Source organism: Alosa sapidissima, chromosome 15 (genome assembly GCF_018492685.1).
Source record: "Alosa sapidissima isolate fAloSap1 chromosome 15, fAloSap1.pri, whole genome shotgun sequence".
Lineage (NCBI taxonomy): Eukaryota > Metazoa > Chordata > Actinopteri > Clupeiformes > Clupeidae > Alosa > Alosa sapidissima.
The window spans coordinates 15,892,740-15,907,739 of record NC_055971.1 but is presented as its reverse complement, the minus strand read 5'-3'; the positions used below and the strand labels follow the sequence as shown (position 1 = coordinate 15,907,739).

At 46.6% G+C, this 15,000-nt stretch overlaps 1 protein-coding gene across 3 annotated transcripts in view; it reads left to right on the top strand.

Moving 5' to 3' along the window:
- Positions 1–12,829, top strand: part of pdgfd (platelet derived growth factor d) — a 55,066-nt gene extending 42,237 nt beyond the window's left edge. For 2 of the 3 annotated variants that reach the window (XM_042064542.1, XM_042064540.1), the window contains exons 5-7: positions 2,959–3,163; positions 6,622–6,836; positions 11,939–12,829. In XM_042064542.1, the coding sequence (XP_041920476.1) occupies positions 2,959–3,163; positions 6,622–6,836; positions 11,939–12,067 (549 nt within the window). In that variant the 3' untranslated portion in view covers positions 12,068–12,829. The remainder of the gene's footprint in view (positions 1–2,958; positions 3,164–6,621; positions 6,837–11,938) is intronic. The other variant, XM_042064541.1, reaches the window with a different exon arrangement.
- Positions 12,830–15,000: the final 2,171 nt, after the last annotated feature.

Here is a 15,000-nt window from a genome sequence, read left to right as displayed (position 1 = left end):
AATATTTACACAAGGAAATCACCCCGGTCTCTCGGCGCGGCGAAGCCTGCAATCATAACAATTTGTGTCTGCGGATGACTGTTTGTGTGCGCTGCGCTGCTGGCGTGGGGAGTGTGAGTTATGAGCTGCATGCTGATTGTAGCATTGTCTGTCTGCCCAGGATTGTGTGTGTGTGTGTGTGTGTGTGTGTGTGTGTGTGGAGGGGGGTGCAGAGCAGACGGCGGGGCTCTGTCTGTTGAAGAGACAGAGGAGACAGATGAGCAGGAGAAAAAGAGAGGGATGGAGAGAGAGAGAGAGAGAGAGAGAGAGAGAGAGAGAGAAAGAAACAGCTGACCAGCCCTGCAATCTAAGCAGCAGAGGTTAATGAAGATTGAGGTTAAAACCATTAACCTCTGGAGTGGCGGGATTACATGCTGGGGTTTCTGGGTAAAACTGGACTCTGTCTGCATACAGCATGCGCATGCTCATATCCTGAGGAGGATGCTGCTGGGAGAGGTTGCCATCCCATTGTGATTCTGGTTATTGAATTTGGTCAACCATGTTGAGCAAAACTGTGTGTTTCAGTATGCCGTGCGTGCTTTCCACAGCTCAGCATCTATTTGGGTTTGTTCTCATGTGCTTTGTCTGACTAAGGGGTTTATGGAAATTAGCCCACAAATATGCTGTCTGTGTGTTTCAACTGTCTTGCAAATCATAAAACTACAGCTAAAATGAAGGTTTGCTGCAAGTACTACTGAGCAATCAGCTATAAAGACTTTGACCACATTATATTATTTCATAATACAGTTCCTTGCCTTCAGCGATATTCAAACGCAGTCTTAGCTTTCAACATTTGCTCTTTGTTTTGGAACAAAATGTTATCGGCAAGTTTTATTACATCCCTGAGCTTCCTACTCCACTGTTAGAGCTCTGAAGTGTTTGGTTGCGAGAGGAATTTATATATGACATAAAAGAATAATATCAATTCATGTTTTGGATAAGAAAGTAACAATGTCGCATGAAATTGGCATTCCCTCACACCTACAGTAAATGTTACCTCTGAAATCTGGGTCAATAAGAGATGCATGCTTTTGGATGAATAAAGTAGAGAGTATCTTTGGCTGTCTTGTTCATAAATGCAAGATCATGTTCTGAGCCTAATGAGCCTTTAGAGAGAGACATTTGTGTTATTCTTATTTTGGTATTAGACTGAATAAGCTATATTAAGGCCTGTGAAACGTTGGTATTTCAATACAAGTCTACTCTAAAACAGGCTAAAGGTAACTTGCCTAAGTGTAATTCACTAACATCAGCAGCTCCAAAGGACCCAGGCATGTTACAGCCTCTGTTGAGGACTATTATCAATGTGATTTTGATATTTGATACTGGAGTCATCTAACTGACCTGCTGATAATGTATCAGCATTGATGCACTTCACACCAAGGCAGGGTTGTATGCACAAATGCATTATTACACACACACACACACACACACACACACACACACACACACACACACACACACACACACACACACACACACACACACACACACACACACACACACACACTGTCACAATGTGTTTCTGTGATCGTGCAACAAACGAGGAGCTATGTCTGTATGGGTGAAAAGTGCATGCATGTGCATGTATTTCTGCACACATGTTTTTTTAGGACACTTGTGAAGAAACAGAAACATATGTGTTTTCTGCACATGTAGTATGTTTCTGTGTACAGTATGAGGTTCCTGTGAGTCTGAGCTTCTGGGAAAGACTGCCTGTCCTGTGTCTAGTAGCACATATATATGTAGGTGAAATATTGCTGCAGGAACTGAAGCATTAAGCTAAACCTGAAACTAACAATATTTGTCCATACTGACCACATTCAGCGCATCATTTCACTATCTCTGCTTCATCTAAACTCTTCATCCAGCCTATATCTTTCCTAACCTGTTGAGGAGTACAGTCGCAAATATGTGAATTGAACATTTGCAAACTTTGAGTTCCGCACTATGATGCATTAATTAGCCTACCCTCAGATATTTTCCCCATACACTGTATAAAGAACACTGAAACTATAGATTATTTGCGTAGAATTCTAGAAGGAGCCACGAAAAGAATTCACTCCCCAACAGGCTAAGCAGGCTCAGCCTTCACCCATAGTTCTTTTGTTCTTTTCAGAATGTGCTAAATGTCACTAAATGTCAGCAGACACCATCCCTCCTTGTCCTGTAATGTGTTAGTAGATGTAAACCAATGCCATTAAATGTTGTGTTTGGGCTAATTTTGCACTGAGCTGAGGTATCAGGACTGGAGCAGATCCGTGTTCCATTAGCCTTATCTCCCGTCAGCCTTCATCTTGCTTCCTCCATCTTCCCATAGTTCTGTGTGCCCTCAACCCTGTGTTCTAGTAAGACGCGAAACATCTGTGTTTGTCAATTCAACCGAGGTCTCATATTATTTTCATTTTAATGCTGGGAGTATAACCTAAATCTGGGCTAAAAACAACACAGGTTGTTTTGCACTACACTTAGTGGCCTATTTTCACTGTGGTAAACCTTAAGGATAATGGGGCTAAAGGAAATGCTATCTGATTACATCTGCACACTGTGGTTGACCTCTTTACTCTGTGGGTAGCCTACCTAAATGTGGCTGACCTAACTAAACATCAGCAGCTATGTAGTACCCAGGGCCTGATAACAAAAATATACTCAGGGCCAGCGAGTCTGCTTACACTTTGTGTCGAATACTATTAACGGGAGTTATCACAACTGGACATTGCAGCGTCCAGTCATACATTAACCTCCAATTTACCATATCTCCTCTTTCACACCTATCTGTTCTTCATCTTTCTATTCTTCCTCCCTCTCTATCCCCCTCTCCTGCTCACAAAGATTTCCAAAACACGACACCATCACTAGCCTCCCGCTCAGCCTGGTATCCCTTGCGACCTTGTGACCTTTGACCTCTGTGTGCTGTAGGCTCCATTGACGTACGTCTCGCCGGTGACGGAGCGTCCTCTGAGCATGGCGGAGCTGGACAAGGCCATCGCCTCCTTCAGCACGGTGGAGGACATGCTGAGGCACCTAAACCCGGAGTCGTGGCAGGAAGACATGGACAGCCTGTACCATGACACCAGCAGCCAGTACAGGCCCCGCGCCTACCACCACGACCGCAAAGGCAAGGGTGAGTGCACACACACACACACACACACACACACACACACACACACACACACACACACACACACACACACACACACACACACACACAAAATTGTAAATATACATATACATACACACACACACACACACACACACACACACACACACACAAAATTGTAAATATACATATACATACACACACACACACACACACACACACACACACACACACACACACACAAATCAGCACACTTCAACAGCCAATACAGGCCTATAGCCTTTACCATCGACATGTTTGTGGAGAACTGCCTCCTTAACTCGTCCAACTCCCATCATGTTTGTGGAGAACTACTTCCTCAAACTGTTTGTGACTGTTCGCAAACGTTCGCCTATGTTTGCAAATTCGAATGCACCTCAAGCCTGTTGGATCCCACTGACTCACTGACACGAGCCCGAGGAGCGTACTATCCGCACTCGCACGCACCCTCCAGCCAAACACAATGCCTTACTTCAAACCTTAGAACCTCTGAGCAAGAGACTGACATTTCATGAGAAATACACAAGAATGAATAAAAATGATTGCAGGTCATGCACACACGCACACCTACACACAGACTTTGTGACCGATTATTTTCAGTCAGAGCAAGCAAAAAGAACACAGCAGCTCAGACTGATAGCCTGCCGTCTCCACTGCTCTGAAGTCAGCTTTAGCTTTTACCTTCAATGAGGGTGCGAAAAAAACTCCTTTATCTAAAACATGTCCTTCAGGAGTTTTTCATGCTTAACAGTGTATCTTTCTTGCTCATGGTTTTTTGTGTGTGCATGTGTGACTGTTTGTGTGTGTGTGTCTGTGTGTGTGTATGTAAGTGTGTGTGTGCTTTGTGCTGGCCATGTACAGTATGCAACCAAGTCTGCTAAGCCAGCAAGGTCACCTGTGGGTGGAGTGAATTATTCACAATGGTGTGTGCATATGTGTCTGTGTGTGGTTTTGTGTGTGTGTGTGTGTGTGTGTTGTGTTCATGTGGAGCTGCTTCTGTAAAGTGTCCTGGCTCGTCACCCCCCCTCCCCCTCCCATCCCGGCCTCCCCCACATACATACGTACATGCAGCAGAGCTCTTCATTTGTCAGAGGACGACCCCTTTGATTCCTCCCACCAGAGAACCAAAACACCAGCACACTGGCCCACTCCCCTAAGATGACACACACACACACACACACACACACACACACACACACACACACACACACACACACACACACACACTAACCTCAGTACTCCATGGATCATGGTGAAACCTCAGCAGAGTGGATATTAAACACCCCTGCTAGCCCAGGCTTGAGTCAATATTGTGTGTGTGTGTGCGCGTGTGCGAATGTCTGACTGTTTGTGTGTGTGTGTGTGTGTGTGTGCATGGGCCTGTTTAATGTACAATATTTATATTCTATAACTCATTTAATCAGATTTTCTTGATTGTTTTTTCTCCATGGGACAGTTTTATCATATTCATTCATGCATTTACATCTATAAGTGTATGCATTGCATTCCTTCTCATGCAAAGATGTGGATGAATGTGTGTTTTGTATGTGTATATGTTTGCACATGTATGTAAATCTGTGTGTGTGTGTGTGTGTGTGTGTGTGTGTGTGTGAGAGAGAGATGGAGGCTGGGCTATGGGGGATGGGGTCTGCCACAGGTCTTTAATACTCTCTGGACCTCAGGCCCTAATTGGAAATTCAGTGTGGCCAGTCAGGCAGAAATCCCTCTGTAGTCAGCACTTACCTGAGCGCTCATCAGAACCTGGGAGGAGACCACACACACACACACACACACACACACACACACACACACACACACACACACACACACACACACAGAGATGTACATACGCACAGACACATACATACACACACACACACACACACACACACACACACACACACACACACACACACACACACCCTCCCCAGTATGTCAACAACAAATACTATAACATACAGTAAAGCCCCCACTCATGTATGTATGGTCTCCAGTGTGTTCCACATACAAGCCCCAAAACACACACACACACAGACTTGCCCTGGGGAGGTGACAGGCACACAGATCTCGAGAATCTCTCGCCGCTGATATTAATATTTGTGTTCCGCATCACCGCTCCTGCAAGAGATTACCCCCATTCCTTCATGAGCGCCTGACACAATAAAACACACACACACACACACACACACACACACACACACACACACACACACACACACACACATACACATCCACATCCACATCCCTGCACCCACTTCCCCTGAGCTGAGTGTATTCCCTCTGTCTGATCAGAGTGCTGGAATGCTCAATTAAACCTGCAGAGGTGCATGGGGAGTGTTGGGGAGCTACAGGGTACATTTGGCCTGAGGACAGACAGGCAGACAGACCACAGTGCTATGCAGTGCAGTGCTGTGCTGTGCTGTGCTGTGCTGTGTGTGTGTGTGTGTGTGTGTGTGTGTGTGTGTGTGTGTGTGTGTGGTGGACACATAGGCTAAAGGGAGTGTTATATTTGTGGTGGAGCCAAAAGGATATTAGGGCCATGAGCCCTGACTTCCCTGCACTGCTCCACTTCTCTACCTCACTGGCCTCAGTTGGCCCTGCTGACTCTAGATCACACACACACACACACACACACACACACACACACACACACACACACACACACACACACACACACACACACACACACACACACACACGTTGACACACATGTAGTCCAAACACAGCATATAAAAGTTAATCCAGTTGGTATGTGCTGTGCCCTAATGCCCTACTAAGGGCTTGACTAAATGTCCAACACACACACACACACACACACACACACTCTCTCTCTCTCTCTCTCTCTCTCACACATACACACACACAAATATACGAACACAGAGAAATACTCTGAAATGCAGAAATGCATTATCAGTGCAAGGGGAAACACATATGAAGATTTATGTGTGAACCGTACGCTTCCCGCCACTGCATCACCTCCAGACAGAGCTGTGCAGATCTAGTTTCCTCTTTAAAAGCAGTCTGGTGTGTTTCATTTAGCCATAATTAAGTGCTTGACACAGCACCACTAAATCCACTGCTGCTGTTTTTGAAGAGGTAAAGCTAAACTTCGCAGCCTTTGTTCTCCTCCGGGCTCTCCCTCCATCCTCTACCTCTCCTCAGTCCTCTCTCCACTCCCTCTGTTTCCTTCCACCACATTCCCTCACCTCCTCCCATCTCTGCTCTCCTCCCTTCTCAATTCTCTATAAATCTTTTCTGTTAGTTGTTCTTTTTTTTACCTTTTTTCTCTCTCTCTCTCTCTCTCTATCTCTCACTTCCTCCCTTTTCATTCCCTCTAATTCTTATCTGTCATTTGTTACTTTGTTAACTTTCCATTTAACTTTCTTTTTACTTCTGTCCCCCCCCCCCTCTCTTTCTCTCTATCTGTGTTGACCCCTCCACAGTTGACCTGGACCGTCTGCACGAGGACGTGAAGCGCTACAGCTGCACGCCGCGGAACTTCTCGGTGAACCTGCGGGAGGAGCTGAAGGCCACCAGCGCCGTCTTCTTCCCGCGGTGCCTGCTGGTCCAGCGCTGCGGGGGCAACTGCGCCTGCGGCACCGACAACTGGAACTCCTGCACCTGCACCGCCGGCAAGACATCCAGCAAGCTGCACGAGGTACGCTGCCACCGGGGGGGGGGGGGGGGGGGGGGGTATATCCAACTGACCACACACACAACTATTGTATCATTGTGTGTGATACAGAGCTGCCAACTCACACATTGAGAGTGAGATTCATTCATTTGATTGGCTCTCCACGCTCTTACACCAATCGAATGCATGAGGGTTGGCAGCTCTGGTGATATGATATTAGAAGAACACCACTGAGATGCTATACTCCTTCACTATGCTAATGGTTGCTTAGAATGTTTGTTTTTTTAAGTCTGGCAAAGTTTTTGAGCCGTATCAGCTTCATAATGAGAACAATGACTGTGGCCTGCAGAGGCCTTGACCTAGCTGCCCATCACCACTTGTTTCTATTAGAATGACCACTGCTCCCATGTTCCTTTAGGAACCCATGATATCTTACCTCATACCATACCATACCATACACAGAGACTTTCTAATGAGGAGACACAGCACTCAAAAAATCCTCCATAGAAATGCATGGGGTTCGTTTGTAACGCCAATATGGCCGTTGTCTACACATATCCCACCCCTTCCTCGCCAAAACGTCGACATGTGTATACATTGAGCCAATCATGTTGTGTGATGTGACTACGTTGAGCCAATTATGTGCTGTGTTGTGCAGACATCGTGCCGATCATGTGTTGTGAACTCGCCGCTGGAGCACGCTGGTGTCGTGAAGCCTTGCGCACGCACATTTCTGCCGAATAGGAATAGAATAGGAATAGGATGCCCGATGAGTACCCAAAAGCGCTGCAATATGACCGCCGAGTGGAGGGACTGGCCTAAAAGGACTTTGCCATACATACCATACCATACCATACATACCATACCATACATACCATACCATACATACCATACCATACCATACCATACCATACATACCATACCATACCATACCATACCATACCATACCATACATACCATCCCATAGCATACCATCCCATACATACCATACCATACATACCATACCATACCATACCATACCATACATACCATCCCATACATACCATCCCATACATACCATACCATAGCATACCATCCCATACATACCATCCCATACATACCATCCCATACATACCATCCCATACATACCATACATACCATACCATACATACCATCCCATACATACCATCCCATACATACCATACATACCATACCATACATACCATCCCATACATACCATACCATACATACCATACCATACATACCATCCCATAGCATACCATCCCATACATACCATACCATACATACCATACCATACCATACATACCATACCATACCATACCATACATACCATACCATACCATACCATACATACCATACCATACATACCATCCCATACATACCATACCATACATACCATACCATACCATACCATACCATACATACCATACCATACCATACCATACCATACATACCATACCATACCATACCATACATACCATACCATACATACCATACCATACATACCATACCATACCATACCATACCATACATACCATACCATACCATACCATACATACCATACCATACCATACCATACATACCATACCATACCATAGCATACCATCCCATACATACCATCCCATACATACCATACCATAGCATACCATACCATACATACCATACCATACCATACCGTACCGTACCATACCATACTGTACCATACCATACTGTACCATACCATACCATACATACCATACCATACCATACCATACCGTGCATACCATACTGTACCTTACCATATCATACGCTATAGAAACTAGTATAGCTACAAGGGACTTTTCATATTCTCTTTGCTGCACACTTCAAGCAGCCGTCGGTTCCTCTGTGTCACCTGCTTCTTGAGTCAGTGTGTGCAGGCTGGCACAGCGGAGCCTGGAACCAGGAGAGGGGAGAGGGTTGATTTGCAGCCGTCTGGATCGCATGTCACTAAACCACTTCCATATGGCTCACTCTTTAGTCCAGCCGTCTGAAAGCCCTGTGTGTTTGACATTATAATAAAGCCTTACTGACAGCACTTCATGAGAATGAGAGAGGGAGGGAGAGAGAAAGAGAGAGAGAGAGAGAGAGAGTGAGGGAGAAAGAGCGAGAGAGAGAGAGAGAGAGTGAGGAGAGTACAGTATGTTGTTTATATATGAACCGCTCCATTGTTTCCATCCGTTTGGCCCAAACGCATGGCTGCTCCTTCTGCTCACACACTCTCTCTCTCTCTCTCTCTCTCTCTCTCTCCTCTCTCTCTCTCTCACTCACTCACACACACACACACACACACACACACACACACACACACACATAAACACACACACACACACACACACACACACATAAACACACACACACACACACACACACAAACACAGACTGTGGTCTCTCCTCCTCTCAATTTCTCACACACACACACACCACACACACAGATTCTCCTCCACTCTCACTCTCTCTCTAGGCCTCCATTGCTGCACACTCACTCAGTGCCATATGCCTGCAAATGTGTGCAGCACAGCACAGAGCCCAGCACTGTAGTCCCAGAGACCAGGGGCTGTGACGGGTTAGGTAGGGGTGCATGGCTGATCGAGCGCTTGGTGAGTGTGTGTGTGGGGGGGGGGGGGGGGGACTGGCCTCATGGCTGGACCAGTTGATGACTTACGGGAGGTCAGGGAATAGACCTCTCCAGGAGCCTCACTGAAAAATGGCCCAGCTGTGATTAAAGGAAGTATATACACGAAGCGCTTGGCCTCATCGGAGTGTATGGATAGCTGCGGCCCTCTGAAGTACTTTGACCACACTTCATCTGAGAGCGAGAGAGAGAGAGAGAAGAGAGGAGGGAGGGAGAGAGGGAGAGAGAGAGAGAGAAGAGAGGGTGGGTGGGAGGGTTGGGAAGTCCAAGGAGAAACTGCTGTGTACAGAGTAAGTTCATGTAATATAAAGACAGGAAGTGTTTTAAGTGGAGTGCATTAGGTCCCTCTTTCCTCGCCCCCTCCGGTCTTGGTGCTGTACATTCCTCTGCTGTGTCATGGTGCTGCTGCTGCTCATGATGATGACGATGACGAGGGTGAAGAGATGAAGAGTCAGCGTCTCCCTTTGATGCTGTACTTGAGAGAGCTGGGCCTGGGCCTGTCTGTTCTTTTTTTTCTTCTCCTCTCTCCCTCCCTCTCTCTTTCCCTCCTCCATCTCTCTCTCTCCCTCTCTCTCTTCTCTTCGGCTCTGTGTGTTTGTTTAGTTCCGACGCGGGGCTCTTTGTTCCTGCGGCGTCTGGGAATGCGGTGGTGGCGCTCCTCCGCCCCTCCCGCGCTCTCTCTCTCTCTCTCTCTCTCTCTCTCGCTCTCTTATCGGGGCGGCGCACACAAAAAGCCCTTCATGTTCCCCGCGCCTCAAACACCGGCCCAAATCCCCCGGCTGACCCGACACTGCCACATCCACATCCACAACCACATCCACACAGCCACGACCACCACACTATCTCAGCATTCCACTGCAGCCAGGAAAGAACTCTCTCTCTCTCTCTCTCTCTCTCCTCTCTTCTTGGTCCTTCACTTTTGCCTTCATCTCTCTCTTTCATAATTTGGGGCTGGTGCTGGGCCGTAGTTGTTGAGGCGAGGTGAGACGTGACCCTCGGCTACTGTCGGTCAGTGACATCACCCGTGAGGAATGGATCGTTAGTGTTTCCGATGAGTTGAGCTCAGAGTAAACAGTTAGGTAAAAATCTCCAAAGAGTGTGTGTGTGTGTGTGTGTGTGTGTGTGTGTGTGTGTGTGTGTGTGTATGCATGCCTTGGCCGTCTTTCCCTCTCCCCCCTGTAAGTGATGAGTGCTGAGGGACTAAGATTACACCGATAGAGTGCTCCTCTCCTCTCTTCCCATGTCTGACTAATATTGTTTTCCTCTCCTCACCTCTCCACAAGGTCAAGGTTGAAAGCATTTCTCCTTCACATTTTTGTCATGTCTCCATGCGGATCTGGGATTGGATGGCCTAGGCAGGGCATGCCATTTAGACATAATGATACGGCAAACAGCAGCCCTCCTGAGGATAGTTCAAAAGGGCTGATCAAGGGCTGTCCTGTGGATCGCCTCCCCAAAAAAACAATTAATCACTCCCGGGAGCCTTAGTGAAACCCTGCAACCATAGCTAATCGGCCCATTAAAGCCGTTGGAAAGTCTACATTCTTAAGCTTGAGTTACTCCTCTGAGGGTATAATAACAAAAAACATCTCCACACAAATGGTAACTACCGGACTGTCGGTTGCCGGAACACTAATAAATCGTCTTTGTTTCCAGCGTTAGCATCTGCGGTTAGCGCGGCTGTGCTGGCTCTGCGCTCCCCTTGCCTATGCTTTCACCCCGTCACCTCACGCTGTCCTCGCGTCACATTCTCGTCCGAGGCCTCTCAGTGTAAACTCTCCTGGCCGGCGTGTAAACGAACGGGACGGTCGACGTCCATCAGTCGGAGCGCGGCGCCCGAGCCCAGGGTTCCGGAGAGACGGGTGAGTCGGGGGTGCGTCCGACCGCAGCAGGATCTATAAATCTCCGTGGGAGACGGTTGGCAGGGTTCAATAGGCTCTTGACAGCGCTCCAGTTTTCTTCGAAAGGCATCTGACACCCGCCACTCGCAGAGTCTGGAGCCTCGGGCTACTGTCAACACCCCCCAACACACACACACACACACACACATACACACACACACACACACACACACACACACACACACACACTCCTAATGCAACATGCCCCCCCCATCAGTGCATACACACACGCACTCCTGAGAAAACATTGCTTTTATGTTGGGAGCAGCGAGTCCAAACCAAACACTCCAGAGCATCGAGTGAACAAATTCACATGGCAGGTGTACAGGACACGCTGGAGTTGGCCAATCGGATCTTTTCTCAGCTTTGTTCTCACAGAAGTTCCCTCTCTGTTCTCTCTCTCTCTCTCTCTCTCTCTCTCTCTCTCTCTCTCTCTCTCTCCTCTCTCTCTCTCTCTCTCTCTCTCATTTCTTCACTTCATTACTTCACTGTTTCACCATACATTCACTCCTGCCAACTTATATACTTTCTTCTTCTCTTCATCTGTCTGTTTCTGTCTTTCCTTCCCTCAGGTGCTGAAGTTCTCCCCCAGTCCAGGTTACTTCAGGAAGCGCTCTCGAGCACGCTGGGTTCTCGAGGAGATCCACCTGGTTCACGACGAGCGTTGTGACTGCGTGTGCCACGACCGACCCCCGCGATGAGACAGAGGCATCCTGGGGGAAAAAAGACACACACACACACAGCTCTGGGACTCTTTTTAGCTCTGCAGATCCTCTCACTTGTACTACAACCCCTCATCCTCATGTCTCGCTTAGTATGAGGGTGAGAAATTGTGTGTGTGGGTATGTGTGTGTGTAAAGAAACAGAGAAAGCATTGGAGAGTGTCTTTGTGTGTGTGTATGATAAATATGAGTGTGTGTGTGTGTGTGTGTGTGTGTGTGTGTGTGTGTGTGTGTGTGTGTGTGTGTGTGTAACATTTGTAAGTTTGTACTGTATGTCTTTTCTATGTTTGTTTCTTATCATAATTGCGTTCCATTAGCCTCCTGTTGTTTTAAGACTTCACACATAATCTCACTTGTTTCAATAGAATCCTTCTGAGAGCCATCAGTCTGGAGGAACTAAGCATGTGTAGCCTTTTTTTCTATTTTACGGAGCGACACACAAACACCGCTCATCGCTGTGTCGCTCTGAAGAAAGCAGTGTTATTTATTTGACAGTTTTCTGTCATTCTTTTTATGTCTCAGATGATGATGATGATAATTATGATGATGATGATGATGATGATGGTATGCTTGTGTCCGGCCCTAGTCTTTATTGGTAGTGTGAGGGTGTTAGTGGTTCCAGGCAGTGGGGGCCAAGCCAAACTCTCTCCAAACATTCCAGCTTTTGTTGTTCCTGCCCTCGTCCATACATGCTTTTCCTACTCAGGCAGATCAGAGGAAGAGAGAGAGGAAAGGGGGGGGGGGGGGGGGGGGGGGGGGGGGGGGGGGGGGGGGGGGGGGATTAATGTTTCAGCGGTCAAGCAGAAAATTCTCGCATTCTCCTCATGCCATGTGTCCAACTCCAGGCTCACATTCAAAAATCCTATCTTTCTCCCTTCCAAAGGTCCACACTAAATTATGCTTCTGATATGTGCCGACTTCTGTTATGTGGGCTACAAACACACACACACACACACACACACACACACACACACACACACACACACAAAATCATGCTTGTTTTTCTTTCTGACTACTCTTAACAGAAATTCTTTCAGTGTCCAGATTTTACCTGCACATAAGCACACACACACCACACACACACACACACACACACACACACACACACACACACACACACACTCACACACACTATATCTATCTCTCTCTGGATCCCTATTGCCTGTCTATGGATTCAGTATGCAGAACAGACACTCCAATTTTATCTGAAGCCAACACACACACACACACAGACACAGACACACAGACAAGACAGCAATGCTGACCCCCAGAAGAGCAGTAAGCTGGAGGTGTGTGTGGGGAATGCTGTGGCATGTAGCCGTTAATTGTGTGCGTTTTTAAGAGGACTTTATTAGGGAGCTAATTAAAGAGATGAGCCAGTTCTGCTGGTGAAGGGAGGCAGTAATGAATGGTGTCTGTGGAAGATCCTCGGAGGCACTGTCGGCCATCATTGATTCCCACTCAAATATTAAACCAGCACTGTTCTCGCCCACCACGGACCTAATGCAGATGCCCTCTCTCTCTCTTTCTCTCCCTCTCTCTTTCTCTCTCTCTTTTTTCATGCTGTCTCTTTCTATCCTCTCTCACTCCTACAAGCTTTCTCTGATTACATCGCTCCCTGTGTTCAGTGCATCCACATGTGATCCCCTGTGCCAGACTCATTAAATTGTGTATCTTTGCGTGTCATGAAGCACACAAAAATAAATTAAAAAGTTGTTTTTCATATTTATCAATAAAATGTTGCTGTGGAGATCTGTGTGTGTGTGTGTGTGTGTGTATGAGTGTGGATGTGTTGGAAAGTGGAGTCTGTGTGGGGTGTGAGAGGAGCTCTTAGCATTCCGTGCGTGTCTTCTAGCCTTTCACACAGCGTAGGGGCTGCAGTCTGTGAATTGATTTAAGAGAGGATGTTTTCACACTGATGGGAGAGAAAGGTCAACACCGAGCGAGTGTGCGCGTGCGCACAGAGATGTTAGAACTGTTGTGATATTACCATCCCCCCCAAAGGACAATAATGTGTGTGTGTGTGTGTTAGCAAAAGACAGTGTGTGAGTGTGTGTGTGACTTTGGGGAATGTTATTCTATAACAATGCTTATTTTAAAGGTTACCTTTAGCAGACATACAGAAGTTATTTTGAATGAACATGGGGGTATGTTCATAACAGTATTTGTTTTACTTGTGTGTGTGTGTGTGTGTATGTGTGGTGGAAAAAGGATTTTCTGAAGAATTTTCAAGAACACTAAATCAACATTAGCAGCAGCTGCGAAATACATCTCGGTATTCCATTTCACTGTTACTCCTGCACTAATATTTATGTAATCAATTAATGTAATAGGACTTCTGAGGAGAAATGCCAAGCTAATCAGCACCAAGTGTGATCAAGACTGAGCTGCCGTCATGCGGATCACGTCCTGTGTGCATTATCTATGATAAACAATATGCTCAGCATCAGCTTCTGACACAATGAACACGCCAGCTGGATTTGATAAATACAATATTTTAAGGATGCACATTTCCACTTCAGAGGAGTTTGTGGCTGACTCAGAAATACGAGGTGTTTTGAACTTGGGAGTCGGATTCCAGTGGTTCATTCCTCAACGTCTCCACAACTGAACACCTTACATGGCCTAATGCATATCATTTATAACACAGATGATGAAAGGGGGCAAGTTCAGGGCTATAGTGTGTCTTAGTGTTTCCTTCTTCCTTTCTGTAGCAATCTGTTTAAAACCAGATTCATAATGTTGGAATGATGTTGTTTTAATATAGCATTTGTATTTTGATAACCTTCATATATATTCGGAGTAGTAAAGTACTGCCCATAGGACACCTCCAACCTGTGACAGTGTGTGAGAACAGAGAACAGTGACTGGTTGTTACTGACTGCACACCAGTCTATACACAGGGATGGATT